Here is a 17,064-nt window from a genome sequence, read left to right on the forward strand (position 1 = left end):
AATTATCAATGAAGGGCTATCTTCACACTAAATCAATCAAAACCAATACATATATGATTTGAAATACTGTGAGTACAAAAACTTGAAAGTTCAGCTGAACATTTCTATCTATTAAAGACATGTATATGGAAGGATTTGTCAATTGAACACCCAGACTTCTCATCTGGTTAACTGTGTGCCTGATTTTCCTGCAACAGAAACCATAGGGTTGATTTGTCTAAATGCTTACTTGTTGGGTGTAGTATCTACTATATTTAAAGATTTGTCATGTCACAGTGTTTTGGAGAGCAGCTAACCAATCATGCACCCACCATCACTTGTGGTCTAATCTCATTCACTGGTAATATTTAATTGTTTAACAGTGATAAAAGTGTGGAGCACAGCTCAGAACAAAATGACATCTGTAACAATGCAGGGACACACAGAAAATGAGACTTATGTCCATGAATCTATTGCCCCAGTGCATGCTGGGAGCATTCCCAATACACCTACCACATGTAACGTCACATCAGCACTCAGCCAATCATACGAATGCTAATCACGGTTTCAATTTTCTACTCATTTAGACTTTTTTTTTTTAAACTAAGAGCACACTGTTACTAAAGATAACTTCATCCAGGAAGAATAAACAGGATTATTTTAGCCTGATAACAGCATGTTAGCCTGAATTAGTTAAGGTTGAGTACATGGTTATTGTCAGCATCTTTATTCTTGCCTTCCAGTCTTATTCATTGTCCACAAACTATTCCAGCTGTTTTGGTTGCAAGAATGTATTAATACTTTTGTTTCAGTCCAAATTAACAAACATGCCAAACTACTACTTATGCTTCTCCACATTAAGCACCATATCCAGGTTTACTTTGATTTCTGCACCCAAACCTTTGATTAAAAAAAAGCCACTATGTCATGGAAGTGGGCATTTTAATCCAGAAATATTAGATGTTAGATGCTAGCCACTGTACACAACACATGAGAAATAAATTTTTTAAAACTAATGTATCTGCATGTTTTTGGGACATACGATTGTAAAGATTTCGATTCCCCCCCTGCAGCGTATAGAGTCTGCAGTTCACCACAAAGCATGTCAGGCTATGGCATGTTGAACAAGGCAGATTACAGCTTTCTCTTTAAGAACGATGGGAGAAATAAATATCAGGCAAAGAAAATAAGTTAAAGTGCAAATTTTCTTTTTATTCTGATTTCATTTTACAGCAGAAATTATGTAAAGCATTCAGAAGACATTTTCCACATATAAGGGCAATATTCAAAACACTTTGCATGGCCTCAGCAACAAAATATTCTTTTAAAAACATCAACAATTTAGTGATGCTTGTGCATGCACGTTTGTAAAACAAACAAAGTAAAAACTAAGCTACAAAAAAAAGAGGAATGAAAGACTGAGATAGGCATGGAGAACACAACAGCAGGCAAGGTGGGAATACAGCAGGAAATGAGAGAGGGAAGACGGGGTGAAAGAAGAGGAAGGCAAGGAGAGGTCTAGCCATAGATTATCTATAAGGGTCTACCATTCTAGCATGCAATGTGGTGTTTGGCCACGCCCCCTCTCAAAACAAGGCCTGAAAGGTTATACCATTCATTTCTAGGCGGACAAATGAGAACAGAGGCCATCTCTGCGCATGTCTACCAGCTGTCTACTATGGCAATATTTCTTTATTTTATTTTTATTTTTTTTACTTTTTCTACTCTATTTACTCTTTTTACAGTCACCATCCTCTCCAAAAACATGAACATATTGATGGATTTTCTTAAATCTGTGTCTAGTTTTGTGTATTGTGTGTTGATAAGCACAAGCATTTGGATGTTGGAGTGTGTGTATATTTGTTTGTGTGTTCATACAATATATATAAAGGAGTCCAAAGCAGAGTTCTTTGTGACTTTAGTTGTGCTGATGTGAGAGGAGGGGTCAGTTTAAGAGGAGGTTCAAGTGATATTGTAGCATGAATGCTCCTGACAGCGCTGTCCTGACCATGGCTGTCTCTCAGTATGATGAAAATTCAGAAAACATGTGAAACACACATAATAGAGATCTTCCAATTGTAAATCTTTCAATATACTATCTCATAACTTGAGGTGACATGTGGCCGTTACCTATTTTTGCATTATTTAAGAATTGTTTGTATTAAGAATCTTGTGCGTTTAAGACAAGAGCACATGTATAAATAGAAATATCACTTCTTACTTGCGTTGAATTTAGTTTATATTCAAACAAAATCCTATAAAATACTGAATTTGGAGATTTATTTTCTTGTAGAAAAAGTGATGCAAACACAGCTTGGATGAAGCAAACCCTATCACATTTGCTTCTTCACAAAATGAGACTTAAATATCAGACGGAGTGCGTCAATCAAGACCATGATTTGGAAATTTGTAGATACTGATTAGTGAATGAACAACTGGAGTATCCCTAACATACACAAATATGTACACATACATATGCAAACACAAATGTACACAGTCACCAGTAGTGGTACAACTCTGTGTCAGCGATCATTACACTCCACATACCATCTCCCTGTTCTTCAACCCTGAGTAAAGTCTAAGGGAGAGATTTAATTGTTCCCAAAGACATAAGCACAGAGAGAAAGAGTGTGGCTTTTTTTTGTGTGTCTGAATGTGTACATTTGTGTATGACTGTGTATGTATGTGTTTACGTGTGTGTGTGTGTGAGAGAGAGAGAGAGAGAGAGAGAGAGAGTGAGTGACAGAGAAAGACAAAGAAAGAAAGTGTGTATGATAGCTATTTTGTCTTCTAGAAAACTGCTGGGTTGCGCTTTCGTTTAAATGCTGCAAGAACATATTTTGAGGAAAGATAGACAAAGTGAGTCCATGCAAGAAAACACATCTTCATCCCAGCAGCGACACTGGGACGCTGAATAGACTCGTGACAGTGCCTTTCATACACAGAGGCTGAACTCTACGGGTTTCTTGTTCTAATACTCAAAACTGACACACAAGTGGGGCATAAAGTGATACTGTAATTACTGGTTTGTCTCGTAAAGCAACACATAGCATCAATCAGGCCATGAGCATTCATTCATACCAACAAATTAGAGCTTCTAACTTAGACTCGGATCAAGTTTAACACTGTCAAGTTCATTTTTAACACACAATTTAGGAAAATAAACAGGTAACTGGCAACCTTTTGGAGGACATACAATAGATATTTCCTGATATTAGCTTGCACTTTTCTGTTATTGAGCAGGCACTTTCTAAACAGAGCTTTCCAGAAGTCTAAAGTACATGTCGTACAATAATGGCAGTAACAATGAGCAGAACATAAAAAAAATAAATAAAAGAATGTGTAAAAAAGTGGGGAGGAGACATTCTGTTTGAAGATGGAAAGCTTTGACTGGAGGCCAGGCTGGATCTGCTGTAGGTGTGATTAATGGTCTTAATAAAAGCTAGTACGTTGCTGAAGCACAACCCCATTGTAAAGAATGTAGCACCCTCTTCCCTTTTTTGGATCATCATTCATTGCATTCACATTAAAACGACCATCATCATCTCCATCACCATTAGTATCATTTTCATACTTGCATCATCACCATCACCATCATAATCTACATGGAAGTCTGCCTTAGACAAACCTCAGAACTTGTAGGAGGTCTACGGTTTAGCTAGAGCTAGATCTCTTCTACTGTTTATTGTCTGTGTGTGTTGCCTCTGTGGATCTTACTGATATCTTTTGGGTGTTGGTTTCCCCAACATAACATATTGTTAGGCAAAATAGCATTCATAATAATTGGCACTACTGGCAAAAAGGGTTTTCATTTTTGCTAGCCAAGAAACAAAAGCACAAAGTGTAAATGTTTTGTCTGAAAGATCATTGTTTCAGCTAACTTTGTTTTCCCACTTATAATTCTAACATTAGATTTTTCAGTTGCATGCTTTTAACAAAATGTTCTTTTCAGTAACACTTATACTGGATACTCTTAAAGTGAAGCAGTTAAAATCCTCTCACAGTCCATAGCCACTAACATGTTCTTTTTGCTGTTTCTTTGTCTTAAATCTCATGCACATTACTCCGTTTGTAATATCTACATTATTTACAAGCAATACAGCCATCCTGTGTACCCAGGTCTCTGTCTTAAGTTTTCATTATGGGAGTAAAATAATTTATAATCTTAAATACAGTCCTTTTATGAAAAAGTTTCAGGGTCCTCGTATCCCCTTACCTCGTCAGTTTATATACAGGAATATGCAATAGTCCAAAATATGGATTTGTTCGCCCGTATGGGCTAATATGGGGACCAATGCCCTGTATAGGGGCAGGTATAGGACCCATGTCCTGTACAGAGCACGCATAGAGACCTCTCAGAGTCAAGAAGAAGTCAAGGCAATGGTATGTGACTCTCTCCTCAAAACCACAGTTAGGATTTAGAGGTTCACTCAAAGAACAAACTAACAGAGACATTTAACCATTGGAACATGTCATATTTTACCACACAAGGGGGGAAACCAGTCTCAAGCTAAACCACTCTTGAGCCAATTAAATAAATAATTAGACCCTTGAATAAATAACGTAAAAAAAAGCACCCAAAATAAGTCATTTGTCCTTACACAGTTCACATTACACAGGGCAAGGATAAGTTGATGAGGACGTAAGTGAGACACAACTACACATAGAAATACAAAAAAAACAACACTAAAGCGGTTTGGCAAGCATGCAGGAGCTCGTAGCTCAAACACATGCATTGAATTGAACAAACACGGACACACCACGTCAGGCGAGCAAAGTGCTGCCTCTGAGAACGACTCCATACAAAGTCCATGTAACAAATTAAGACATCGTTATTCAGACCCCAACCCTTATCTAACAATGCCCCTCTTACATTCAAGTGCAGTTCCTCCCCTTTTGATCGGGTGACTGATTAATAGGTTTGTAAGCCTGTGAGTCAGAGTGGTTGGTGGTATTGTGATATACTGAATCAGCTGAATATTTTGCCACTATAGCTCTTCAGGATGATGGAGAGGAGGAATAAGCGGAGAAACCTTGCATGCAAATGCAACATAGAAGTGAGTTTTTTGGTTTATGTTTTCTTATTCTTTCATGGATCACTGTTTGGATACAAAACGCAAAAGGTTTTGTATGTTTTCTGCATGTCAAAGTAGCCTTTATCTTGAGCCAGCTGTTCATCACCAGAGCCTTTCAGCACATCCAGTCATCAGGATGTTGGCATCAGGCGCTTCCTTCGTGTCCTCTCGTCTGACTCGTTGACTTGCTCTTGCAAAGAAACATACCCATGAAGAGTGCAAAGAATGCCATGAGGTTAATGTGATGGCCTCCCAGTGAAACTGTGGAGGAGGATCAGTGCTGTGGGCAGAGCCAGGTCCCTGGGCTCTACCCAGCAGTCTGTCTGTCTGAGCTGCCATGATGGACACCTATCCTGTCCTCAGTCTGTCTGGGGAAGAGTTTTTTTTTCCCTCTTGAGAGAAGAGGGGAGAGAAGGTGAGAAATAAGGAGGGCGGAGAGGAAAGAAAGGGGCAGGAGAAGGGGTTGGGGAATGGAAAAGGGAAGAAGTTTTTGGGAGAATGGAAGAAAGGAATAGGGAGAAGATGGAGGGAGGGGAGGGTTTATAGATTGCTCACAGGCTGAGGGGGCTGTGTGTGGGGTCTGGCGGTGAGCTCTCAGGACCCCTGGCCTTTCTCTGCTCTCTGGCCCTGTGGAAAAACCAAAGACACATTTAGAGACACACTCAGAGAGGGATCTTTATGTGTGTGTGTAACTGTGCATGTCTTTGTGTTTTTTATATCCAAAGGCCATACTGAGCAACAGGAAACACTCCATCCTGTTATCCTCCCCACCCATTAAGGCACAAAAAAAGAGACTGGCAGGCCAAGCAAGACACTTAAAGTCCCCTAGTGATGTCAGTCAGAACATGCACCCATGAAGACCATAAGCAAGATTCGCTCCTCTATCTATCTGTCAATCATGCAGAAGTACCAACATCATTCAGCAGTCCTCGGAGAGAGACAGAGAGAGAGACAGGGAGACAGGGAAGGAAGAAAAGAGAGAGAGAGAGAGAGAGAGAGAGAGAGAGAGAGAGAGAGAGGGAAGGATCATAATCCAGTATCTCCTCTCCCCCTCCCTCCGCTGACATGCAAACAGGCATCAGCCACCAGGAGAGAGGGAGAGAGAGAAGAGAGAGAGAAGACTCACCCGTTTCAGAGGCCTATGGTCCATCAAGGGGCTTCACAGGAACAGTAAAACAACACCAACTATTAGCACCAATGTAGTGTGTGGCAGTGGGCTCTAAGTGTGTGTGGGTAATGTGTATGGTTGTGCGTCCTTGGATGTGTGTGCAGTTTGAGGGTGTGTGAAGAGTTTTATGCCTCACCTGTGGCGGCATCGAAGCAGGAACCTCAGGATCTTGCGAGCAGCCTGGATCTGTTTTTTTGTTAGGAGGCTGCTGTAGGTGAAGACACAGGAGTAAGAAAAAAACTTTCATGTAAGTATACCCTTTGTGTGTGTGAGTCTGAGTGAAGTACCTGAGGGAGTGTCTATAGGAGCGGTAGTATTGCTGGATGAGGACCGCTGCTCTACGACTTTGTTGGAACTTCCTCTGCTCATGGAAACTCCGGAAACGACTCTGGATCAGGATGGCTGCCAGGGTCATCCTCTTATAAAGTGCATACTGAGAGAGAAGACAGCAGCGTGTTGTAAACCTATCACGAGATATGTACTTTTGTAATGTTGAATCCTGAATACACAGGTATCAAAATTTTGTTTCCAAATCAATGCTACAGATAAAAACTCAATGTATAAATATTTGAGCATTTCTTCAGTAAATCTCTAGTGCATGAATATACAGTCCACCATGTTCTCAAGTGCTCAGAATCTGCCAAAACAGCTTGCAAAACTTGGGAAAGCACATTTTGAAGTGACACCAAGTTTAAATGTCCCCTCCGCAATCTCAAATCATGACCCAATGATTTGAATGACTTAATAGTTTTGTTCATAAATGTCCATAATAGATCATATTAAGCTGTCTGAAGCAAAAACAAGAGTGTGATAAAACTGACTTGAGTGTGAATAACACTTTCAACAATAAACAGAATTCATGATGTGAACAACTTTGAAGCTTCCAACTTCACTATAGAGGCACATAGTGAACTAGAGAAGCAATTTCTGAAGAAATTGTGGGTGTGAATGCTGACTGTTGAATGATACATGTTGAATAATACAAATAATGTATGAAAAATGTGAAATATTTTAAGGTTTGTTGAAAAGCTGACACTAAACTGAATTGCTGGCTTTAAAAGTTGAATAGTAGCAATAATGTATGAAAGATGTGGAACATCTTAAGGTTTGAATTGAGGTCTTCACTATCTTGGGATTTTATTTTGAAAATCTGTGTGTGTGTGTGTGTGTGTGTGAGACAGAGGTAGATTTGAATTGTGAATTAGGATTTTTTTGTTTCTGTCCAGTTTGAATGAAGTACGTTTTACAATTTTCTGTGAGGTAAAATGACTGTTTCCCTCAATGGAGTCTGGTGGGCTGTAGTTACCATTTGTTTTGGTCTGAGATGCTGGTTTTTTAGTGTGACATTTAGTGGCAGTGAATGTTGCTTACAGCAGTGGTTCCCAACCTTTTTTGTCAGACGTACCCCCACAGCCCTTTCAGATGGGCCTAAGTACCCCTTTAATAGATGGGATGGCTTTATGATATTGTTCAATGGTATTTTTTAGTAGTTTTGGCCAAGTTTGCAATTGTACTACTGCCATTTGGAGTGACAGAAACTGGTTGTTTCAACCATTTACAGTATTTACTTTTAGCATTTTGTTGTCTTTTTAACTAGTCTTTTTGTAGTCTTGCAATCAACTTGCAATTGACTCAGGTTGGTGGAAAACTGTGGCATGTCTTGTACACACTACGATAGTTGGTAATTTATTGTGACAATAAGTATAAAGATCAACTTCACACACATTTGTAATCTTACCTGTGTGTTGATTTTTCTCCTAAATAAAAATATGTGGATATATATCATCAAATCAAAATTTCTATATTTTCAAATTAGCTGAGCTGCACAATTTTTCCACGTACCCCCTGGTAACTGCAGAAGTACCCCTTGGGGGAATCACTGGCTTACAGGACCAAAGGTAGAACATAGCTGAATCATAGCATAAATGCCATTAAAGAGCTGAACATTTTGATATTTGAATGGTTTCTGTAGCTAAATGGATCCAGGAGTAGCAGAAATGGAGTTTATTGAAGAGAGAGAGACAGACAGACAGACAGGAAGTGTAAGAGATGGACAGAGAAAGACAGAAAGAGGTGTGTGTGCGGCAAACTGCATTAATTAGCTCATCGGTTGCCATGGTGATGGTATCTGCTATGTGTGACTCCTGGCTGAGAGAGTTCATTTCATAGACATTTTAGCTGAGGTGCACCTCTCAAAGTCCTGCTTCTTGCTCAAAGACTGTAACTCTTATCGCCTATGTAAAAATACCATAAGAGAGAGGAGAACAAGCTGCAGAGGCTGTGTGTGTGTGTGCTTGTGTGTGTAATGTCAAAAATGTGGGAATGAGAGCAGGTTAGAAATCTCCCTGTTTCTGCCTCCCTCCTGAAAATTCTGGTCTCAGTTAAAATTCAAGTCTGAATGGCAGTTGACTGTCACTGCTGTCACTCTGAAGCTCAGTGTGCCAACTGTGGGATTTCGTTTGACTCACGCAGTTACACGTCTTAAATTGTCCTACGTTTTGATGTATAAATTATGCATGAAAAGTGAAAATTGTGGGAATGACAGCAAGTTGAAGATTTTACAGATCCTCTGCACTCTGTCAGTTTGGTCAATTCAGTTCAAGTGGGCTTTGTTTGCATGGGAAACAGATGTTAACATTGCCAAAGCATGTGTAAAATAAAAACATAAACAGAAAAAAATGTGCTATTAGAATATATACAGATAAATAAGATAATATAATAATAATAATAATACAAATAAATATTGACTTAGTTAAAAATACAAATACAAGTAAGTGAAAACTACATAAACTGTAACCTTTTTTTAATGAATGCCTGTGTGTGTCTAGGTCATTCACTGTCCCTCAGGTTGTGGCATGTTGATACATATTAGACAGTATTTTTAATTTTGAGAGGTCATTTAGTGCTTTGAAATCTGAGATTACAGAGTTGAACTTGTTAAAGTGAGCGTTTCTTATTTTATTGAATGTTGTACATTGAAGGAGGAAGTGCACTCACTCTAGCTCTGAACATTTTGCCCAATACACACTCATTGTAAACTGATTGTGTAAAAAGCTATGAAAAAGTTGAATGAATGTGAGAAAGTCCCATGGATTGTGAGCGTTTTAAACTTTGAAAGTAGTTTCTACATGAATGTATGTATTGTAATGTAGTGAGTTTGAAGGCTGTTTTAATTGACTGCCACTGTAACTTTACTTCAAACAAAGTTGAATATTTTAAAAAGTTTTAATGGGATTTGAAAAGTTGAATAATACCCAGATTGTACAGACAATGTGGAACATTTTGATGCTTGAATGGAGTTTCTAGCTGAAAGTATGAAGGAATTTATAAGAGTTGAACAACCTAGAAAAAGTGTGGACATTTTGAACATTCCGTCCATTCATTTAAATGGGGAAAATTTCCTGGAAAACCTTGAATATTTTAGAAAGTATGAAAGTTATCAAAAATCTGAATAATAGCTCACCATTCCTAACTGAGCTGACTATTTTGATGTTTGACTGAGGATTCTACGTTAGAAAAATGTGGTTAAGCAGTATGGCTTCATTACAGATGAGTAAATTAGAGCCATTAGAAAGATAAAAGGTTAATTCCATTAAAATAAAGAACAGTAGCAAATGATGTGGACAAGCCACATTTTTATTGAAATCAACTGCTAATCAACTGCTAATCAACTAATTCACAAAATAGATTTAACACAAATCAGAATCAAAATGAATGGGCATTTTAGCCCATATTTACGAAGGGAACACATCTATTAATGCTATTATTTCTGGATATATAATTCAGTACTTAACTGTAGGTCATCTTGACATAATAGCAAGTAATGGGTTGATGCTAGCTGTGTGTTGTTAACTCTTACCTGCTTGTATCTCTTGTAACAGCGCTGAATCACTGCTGCAATCTCTTTGCGTTGTTCCTGAATGGGACCCTGAGGGGAGTGACATTAAGAGCTTGTACAATCATCATATATGTTAAACTGTTCATGGTCATCTTGAGCTTTTTCAAGTGATTGTGATTTATGAAAGACAGAAATAGAGAGGAAGATAATTTGAACAAACACACAGTGACAAAATGCATCAGATTATTTTACAGTCTCTGGGGCAAGCATTTTTCCAAAGCAGTGGAAGACATGTATACCTTATGTTTTCTGAGGGAGTGCAGAGCATGCCTGATGGTCTCATACAGCTCTCCCTGTTCTGCCTCAGTCATGGCTAGACAGGACGAGTCAGTTTTCAACCTCTCCTCTTTCATAGCTGCACAGAGGAAGGAGGTCCAGTCAAAAGGGGAGGATAGGGCTTGCTTGGCCTGAGGACTCTGCTGATCCTCAGGCCCTGAGAGAGAGTTTGGTTTGGGGCTAGGAGTCTGGGGCTTTGAGTTTAGAAACCTGGAGAAAAGCAGAGAGCAAAGCAAAAGTTTTATGGTGAAAAAGATTTACACTATTTGTTGAGTTAGGTGAAGTAAATGTGGTGAATTCAGAAATTCTTTGACTCACCTCTCCACCTCACTGAGGTAACCAGACAGTAATCTGACATCACTGCAGATCCCCACCTTCCCGGACTCTATTTCAGTCTCTATAGCCTCCTGCTTAAGCCTACCAGTTGATGCCTCCATGATGTGATCAGCTAGCATCGTAATGTCCATCTGCAAAACACGCAGTTCAGGCGTTACTTACATTTTTCTAACACCTGCTGCCCTTAAAATTTAAAAATATTTTTAATTTTGGCATTTATTTTCATGCCTAAGCTGATAACACTCAACTGTATGTACTTGATGCACTTGATGGTTTGAGGGAAAGACTGCTTGTAGAAGGGCAAGTGAAAAATGAGTTTCTTTTAATTTCCTGCACAGAACCTACTGTATGTCCATGCATTATTATCATCATTTGGTTTTTGAAAGTTTCTGTTCTGTGGTTTACCCTGTATGCTCACATTAAATGTGTTTAGCTCATACAAACCATATGACTGTTTGATTAGAGTCTTGACCAAAACAAAAAAGTTTGATCATGTAATACATCTTCTATCCTCACTTCATGAGCCCCCTTGTCACGCTAGATGTGACATCAGAGTACTTCTAACAGTTAGATGGTCTTGCACTGTCCTTTTTTATCGGATTTCATTGCATCATAGAGTAAACAGCCACATGTCTTCCAGTGGTGGCTAATTATCCTTCCTAGTGGAAAAAACTTTATTACTGTAATCCCTTTCTTTGAAACAGATTTCTGGTTTTGATTAGATAGATAAGCACTACAAATTTCTAAATCCAAACTAAAAACCTTTGTATCTTTATCATCATTTGGCCAAGCTCAGTGTTGTACACTTACTAAGAGTGAATCTATTCCTCTAATGTAAGGTTTAACCACTTAGTACTAGGTTCTTGTTCTTGTCACTGAAAATTGAGTATGTGTGCCCTTTTTTTCCCTTTCTTGTAAGTGCACTTGATCATTCGTATTGGTGTGTGTCTGCTTGTGTGGGAGTAACAGAGTGGTGAAGACAGCATTGATGCCCCTGCACCAGGTGCCCTTCTTATCAAATTCAATGTAGACAAAGTTTGAATACAGTAGATTAAATCATGTACAATCCCAATTTTCACCCATTATCTGTTTATCCTGTTTATCTTCAAGTTTGTTGTCAACATTTAATCTTACCCCTCTTGGGCTCTTCCCGAGGTTTTGTAAAAAAAAAAAAAAAAAAAAAAAGTATTTAATGAGGATTTCATGGGAGTTTTCCCTCATTCACACGGAGGGTCAAAATTTGGGGAGAGCTGTTTTCATAGATTTTTTAATGTATTGTTTCATGTATTTTATCACAAACATGGTACACATGCAAGCAAGCTATATACATTGTCCATCACATACAGTCCAAAAAGTTCAGTTTTGGTTAAGGAACAAGATCAAAACTGCCCCTAACAATCTGCTCCCCCTACCTGCAAGTCCTCTGTGTTATCCTGATAGGTCAGCAGCTCTGTCTCCTCTCCCCTGTCAGACAGCACTCTTTGGCGCAGGTGAATGGCCAGTCGTTCTTTTCCTAGAATCCTCCTGGCTAGGCTACGCTGCCCCAGAGTCTGTCTCAGACTCCACCTGGTGCCCCCTCCAGACCCCCCTATCCTGGCCTGCAGGTGGGAGTATGGAGCGCTGGGGAGCTGAGGCCGGTTAGGGCTGGAGCTGGCAGGAGGTGTGTTCTGACAGCTGAGGTTGGAGGGTTGAGTTTGTAGGGTGCTGGGGAGGACAGAGCCTTGAGGGTCAGGACTGGAGGACGAGTTGAGGAGAGAGTTGAGGGTGTTGGTGCCAGGGGGTGAGTTAGCTAGCTGTTGCTGGGTGTCTGGGTTGGGTTTAAGTCTCTTGGCTGGGGGTGGGCCTCCCTGTTCTCCCTGGGTTCCCTGTTGGGCTCTGTGTCCTGTTTGGCTCCAGCTTGGGTTCTGGTTGTCTGGCTGGCTCTCTGCCCTGGCTCTCCTCAGCTCTGGGGAAATAAAGATGGTGGAAAATAAGAGAAAGTGACACCATTGATTCCTACCACACTGGATATGCTAACTTATTAAACAGTCAGTTCACCAAAAAACACAAAAATAAAATATTCCCCACTTACACCTAGAAATAGCTAGCAGTGGTGATCATTTTCAGTTTTCAATTTCAGACTGTCCACAGAGAGTTGTGTGGATTATCCTGAGTAGCTGGAAAGACATTGCTGTTAAGTTTTTCAAATTCCATTTTTATAGGAATAGTTCGACATTTTGGGAAATACCTTATTTGCTTTCTTGCCTAGAGTTAGATGAGAAAATTGATGCCACTCTCAAGTCTGTCCAAGTAATAATGTAGCTAAAACCAGCAGCCAGTTAGCTTAGGTTAGCATAAAGACTAGAAACAGGGGAGAACAGCTAGCCTGGCTATGACCGAACATGGCTATGACAAACAAAAGCACCTCTAGAGCTCACTATTTAACACTTTATTTCTTGTTAGTTTCAACTGTACAATAACCCGAAGTGTAAAAACATCAAGATGTTGTTTAAGGGGGGTTATTTGACAGCCGATTTCTTGGCTAGTAAGCAATTGCCAGGCAACCAGCTGAGACTTCAGGATTTTGTTACCTTTGGACAGAATCAGAATAGCTGTTTCCAGTCTTTATGCTAAGCTAAGCTAATCAGCTATATACCGAGCGGTTATTTTAAAACCTTCAAAAACAAAACTGAAACCACCAGCCTGGTTACATCCTACTAAGGCTAAGTGGGAAACATTTTATGTGTTTTGGGTGAATCAACCCTGTAACAAGTAATTCTTCCCTGGTGGTGATAAACCACAAAATAACAGGCTTTCCCACCTGAGTTATTGTTTGGGGTAGGGCTGTTGCTTATTCCGCTGGTCTGTGACTCTCCTCTCCACCTGTCCATCCAAGTGTCAGCAGGCTGGCCCTGAGCTTGAGGAGTCTGTTGCAGCTGCTCTAAGAGCTCAGCCAATCGAGTGTGGCCCCGGGATCGGGCGATGTTGAGCGGCAAGCGTCCCAGCGAATCAGGAATAGCCAGAGCTCTTGGGTCCCATTGGTAAAGCACCAATGCTGCCTCAGTATGGCCCAGAGCACATGCCCACATCTGAGGACAGGAAAACACACATCACACACAGGGATGGAAAGAAAGACACATACACTCAACACACCATTCAAAAATATTGATCACTCACCAATGGAGTGCAGGAGAAGTGGTCTACGTTGAGAGGATCTACCTCCAGTTCGAGGTCAATACTGTCGGCATGCTTTGTGCTGCAGAGACAACACAAGTGAAGTTAACTGGCACAGTCTGTGTTCACAACTGTGTGTCATGTTTGTGTGTTACTCACCGCCAGCGAATAAGTGTCTGAATGAGCCCTGCATAGCCCTGAGCTGCAGCCAGATGCAGTAAGGTCATTCCTCTGGAGTTCTTACTGTGGACGAGCTGATTAGATGAAGCCCAGCATGGCTGAGACATCATCTTCTCACACACCACCACCACACGGCCCTCGAATGAACCCTGATCGGTAGAAATCTGGAAGATTGGAGACAAAAAGGGCACGGTGACTCTTTCTGGAAGTTCAATCCACAGCATTTTTGTGTCAACAATGTTTTTCAAGGTGTCACAAAAGTTAATTTTTAGACTGACTGAGTCTGCTGTTCAACAAATTGCAGAGCCTCCAACTCCTTGAGAACTAGAGGGCAGTGTGCCGTAACATGCTTTGGCTTGGAATTAACACTTTCAAGGGGGATGTGACCTAATAAAAGAAACACCTTTGCAATATAATAAACATTTTGTAAGACCTTTAGCAAATGCCAGTCTGTTTTTATTAAGACTATGTCAGAAAATACCAGTGGAGTGGATTCAACACCTAGTATTTCTAAGTATTTCTGTCTGAGTTCCAAAAATTGTGGACCTACAGTAGGAGTCTTGCTTTAATTACATTTTTATAACTAAAACAATTTCTGTTTTGTTTCATGTACAGTACCACCTGTACCACTCACTTGATACTATTTCAGATTATGAAGCTGAAAAGGAAAAATTTCTCCCAAACTAAATCACTTCTTCCTGCCCTTACTTGAGGCTGCTGATCAGTGGCTCCTCCTCCTTCCACTCCGCCGCCCTTGGTTGCCATGGTTTCTGAGCTGGGGTTCTGATTGGTTATCTCAGCCATCCTCTGTTCCATCTGCTCCAGACGCTCCAAGATGGACATCCTGAACTGGGTATCTATGGCAGTGAAGGTGGGACACATAGAGCCATAAGCATTGGATAGTTGCTGTTGCATTTAAGCAAATCAATATTGTGTTTTAGTAAATCCTACTTAGAGAGGCTTAGAGAGAGAGGCTCTTCTTTGTGGGGCTCAATACTGGGGAATCAATCAGGACTGAAATCCAATAAATCCCCTTACCAACAATGGGAACTTGGGAATCAAGTAAACTGTGTGTGTTTGTGTGTGTGTGAAAGAGTATACATCTAACAACAAATGTAGGTTTTGTGTATCTGTGGCATGGCTGTGTGTGAATGTGACCCTTTGTTTCAGTGCTGCTGCAGTTTTGCTGCAGTACACATTATGTCATCCCACCTGCTGCTCTCTCACTCTGTCTCTCTATTTTTCTCTCCTCTCATTTCACTCCTATTTTTCTTTTCTGCTGTCTGCAGCACACAAATTGAGCTGGAAAGGAGGAGCCATGAGAGTGACACAAAGGCTCAGGCTCCTCCCTCCCCACTCTGCCAATCAGAAGAGGAGCAGAGTTTTCTGGAAATACAGCTTTGTTGGATACAAAGCAAAACACTCCACTATGTTATTGGCCAAACACATAAGAAGCAGCTGTCTTCACCCATCACAACTGCAAACACATACATACAAATACAGATGCATGAAGACACACAGAAAAGGAAGAGTACAGTATATTTCTGGTCACAAAACAAGGATGTAATGCTTACAGACATGCAACATTTTAAAAACAGAAAAGGATGATTGAGAAGACTACGGGGATTTGTATCTACTATGAGGATATTTTTTGTGGTTAATTATGATAACTTAATTAACTGATACATTAAAATATTATAAAGTTAACAAATATTAATTGAAAATAGGTAATTGAATAGAGATGAAATGGTCATTTAATTACTCTCCTTAACTGACAAGTGAATTATTGAATTTGAAATATGCTTGACTTTCAAACAGGCTTTCAACATTTTTAAAATTTTATTTACTGCGTCTTGCTGTCATTTTCCGTTTCACAATTAATTTATCTGCCTGTGCATGCTACTTGAGTCTAGATGCTGCAAGGCTCATTTTATGAAGGATAAAGAGGAATACAAGAACACTGGCAACTCCTCCTTTAAAAGTAATTTTAGGAATTAATTAAAAAATGAATGAATCTCTTCATTATGTCAAAGCATGCAATTATATCTTTAATAATAGTTTTTTAACCACATAATTTAAATGCAAATTTAACACATTATTTTATAAATTGTTTTTAAGTATATTAATTAAGTAAATGGATTATAACTGACCAGTAAAAAAACTGCATAAGTATTCTGGTGACACACTCCAGCTTCTATAAAAGCCGTGCCTCATTGGATTACAGATGGCTTATTGTCCTGCTCTTGAATGAAAATTCAGCTGCTTTTCAAAGTTTGTTTGATGGTTTCTTGTAGTTGTACTGGGTACCTGTGGATTTACTGACCAGCTTTGGACTCTTTTTCTGTTCTGTTGAAGGGTTTTGCTTTGTTTCCATGGATTCTTCTCCAATAAATGAGGCTCTGCACAGGTTCTCACAGCTGACCAACCACAACACAGTTTAAAGTGATATCACCAAACTCTCACAAACACATGATTGCACTGCAAACCCATTTTTAAAAAAAGCAGACCAGTGAGACAAACTTGTCTTTGTAAAGGTAACAATAATAAATGGTGTTACACTATGTTTAACATAGCCTTTTTTTTAATCATTTTTTTGTTACATGCACATCTAGTTTGCCATATATTCAAATTCATTTGAAATTGTTTGACTCAAACAGATTCTGTTCTTTAGTCAAAGTTAAATGGAAAATGATTCATTAGACAAGCACACACTTGTGGCACAGGGTCCATATAAAGAAACTTTCAGTAGTAAACATCTAAAAAATGTAAACATCTACACAGAGTATATATGTATTCAAGCTTTGGGTGATCAACAACATGCCCACATGTCTGTGCCTATAGGCCTGTTATTATCTGGGCCTCTACAGGAGCCATTAGCATCTTCATTTGTTGTTATGGAGTTCAGTGGCGCTGTCCACTCCTCATGGTGCTGAAACTGAACAGCTCAACCAATAAGGCTAAACAAGCTTCTAATCATCAGGTCTGCAACATAAATCGAT

The 17,064-nt window shown here is 39.6% G+C and overlaps 1 protein-coding gene across 6 annotated transcripts in view; it reads right to left on the reverse strand.

The window, feature by feature from the left end:
• Positions 1 to 1,170: 1,170 nt before the first annotated feature.
• Positions 1,171 to 17,064, reverse strand: part of LOC122868406 (calmodulin-binding transcription activator 1-like) — a 56,652-nt gene continuing 40,758 nt past the window's right edge. For 3 of the 6 annotated variants that reach the window (XM_044180324.1, XM_044180358.1, XM_044180365.1), the window contains 11 exons: positions 14,774 to 14,922; positions 14,045 to 14,229; positions 13,889 to 13,967; positions 13,533 to 13,800; positions 12,145 to 12,677; positions 10,715 to 10,863; positions 10,360 to 10,606; positions 10,082 to 10,150; positions 6,510 to 6,655; positions 6,359 to 6,430; positions 1,171 to 5,681 (listed from right to left, as the gene is read on the reverse strand). In XM_044180324.1, the coding sequence (XP_044036259.1) occupies positions 5,606 to 5,681; positions 6,359 to 6,430; positions 6,510 to 6,655; positions 10,082 to 10,150; positions 10,360 to 10,606; positions 10,715 to 10,863; positions 12,145 to 12,677; positions 13,533 to 13,800; positions 13,889 to 13,967; positions 14,045 to 14,229; positions 14,774 to 14,922 (1,973 nt within the window). In that variant the 3' untranslated portion in view covers positions 1,171 to 5,605. Of the gene's footprint in view, positions 5,682 to 6,180; positions 6,212 to 6,358; positions 6,431 to 6,509; positions 6,656 to 10,081; positions 10,151 to 10,359; positions 10,607 to 10,714; positions 10,864 to 12,144; positions 12,678 to 13,532; positions 13,801 to 13,888; positions 13,968 to 14,044; positions 14,230 to 14,773; positions 14,923 to 17,064 lie in introns of all 6 variants that reach the window. The other 3 variants (XM_044180350.1, XM_044180340.1, XM_044180332.1) reach the window with 3 other exon arrangements.

This window comes from Siniperca chuatsi, linkage group LG2, assembly GCF_020085105.1.
Source record: "Siniperca chuatsi isolate FFG_IHB_CAS linkage group LG2, ASM2008510v1, whole genome shotgun sequence".
NCBI classification, from domain to species: Eukaryota; Metazoa; Chordata; class Actinopteri; order Centrarchiformes; family Sinipercidae; genus Siniperca; species Siniperca chuatsi.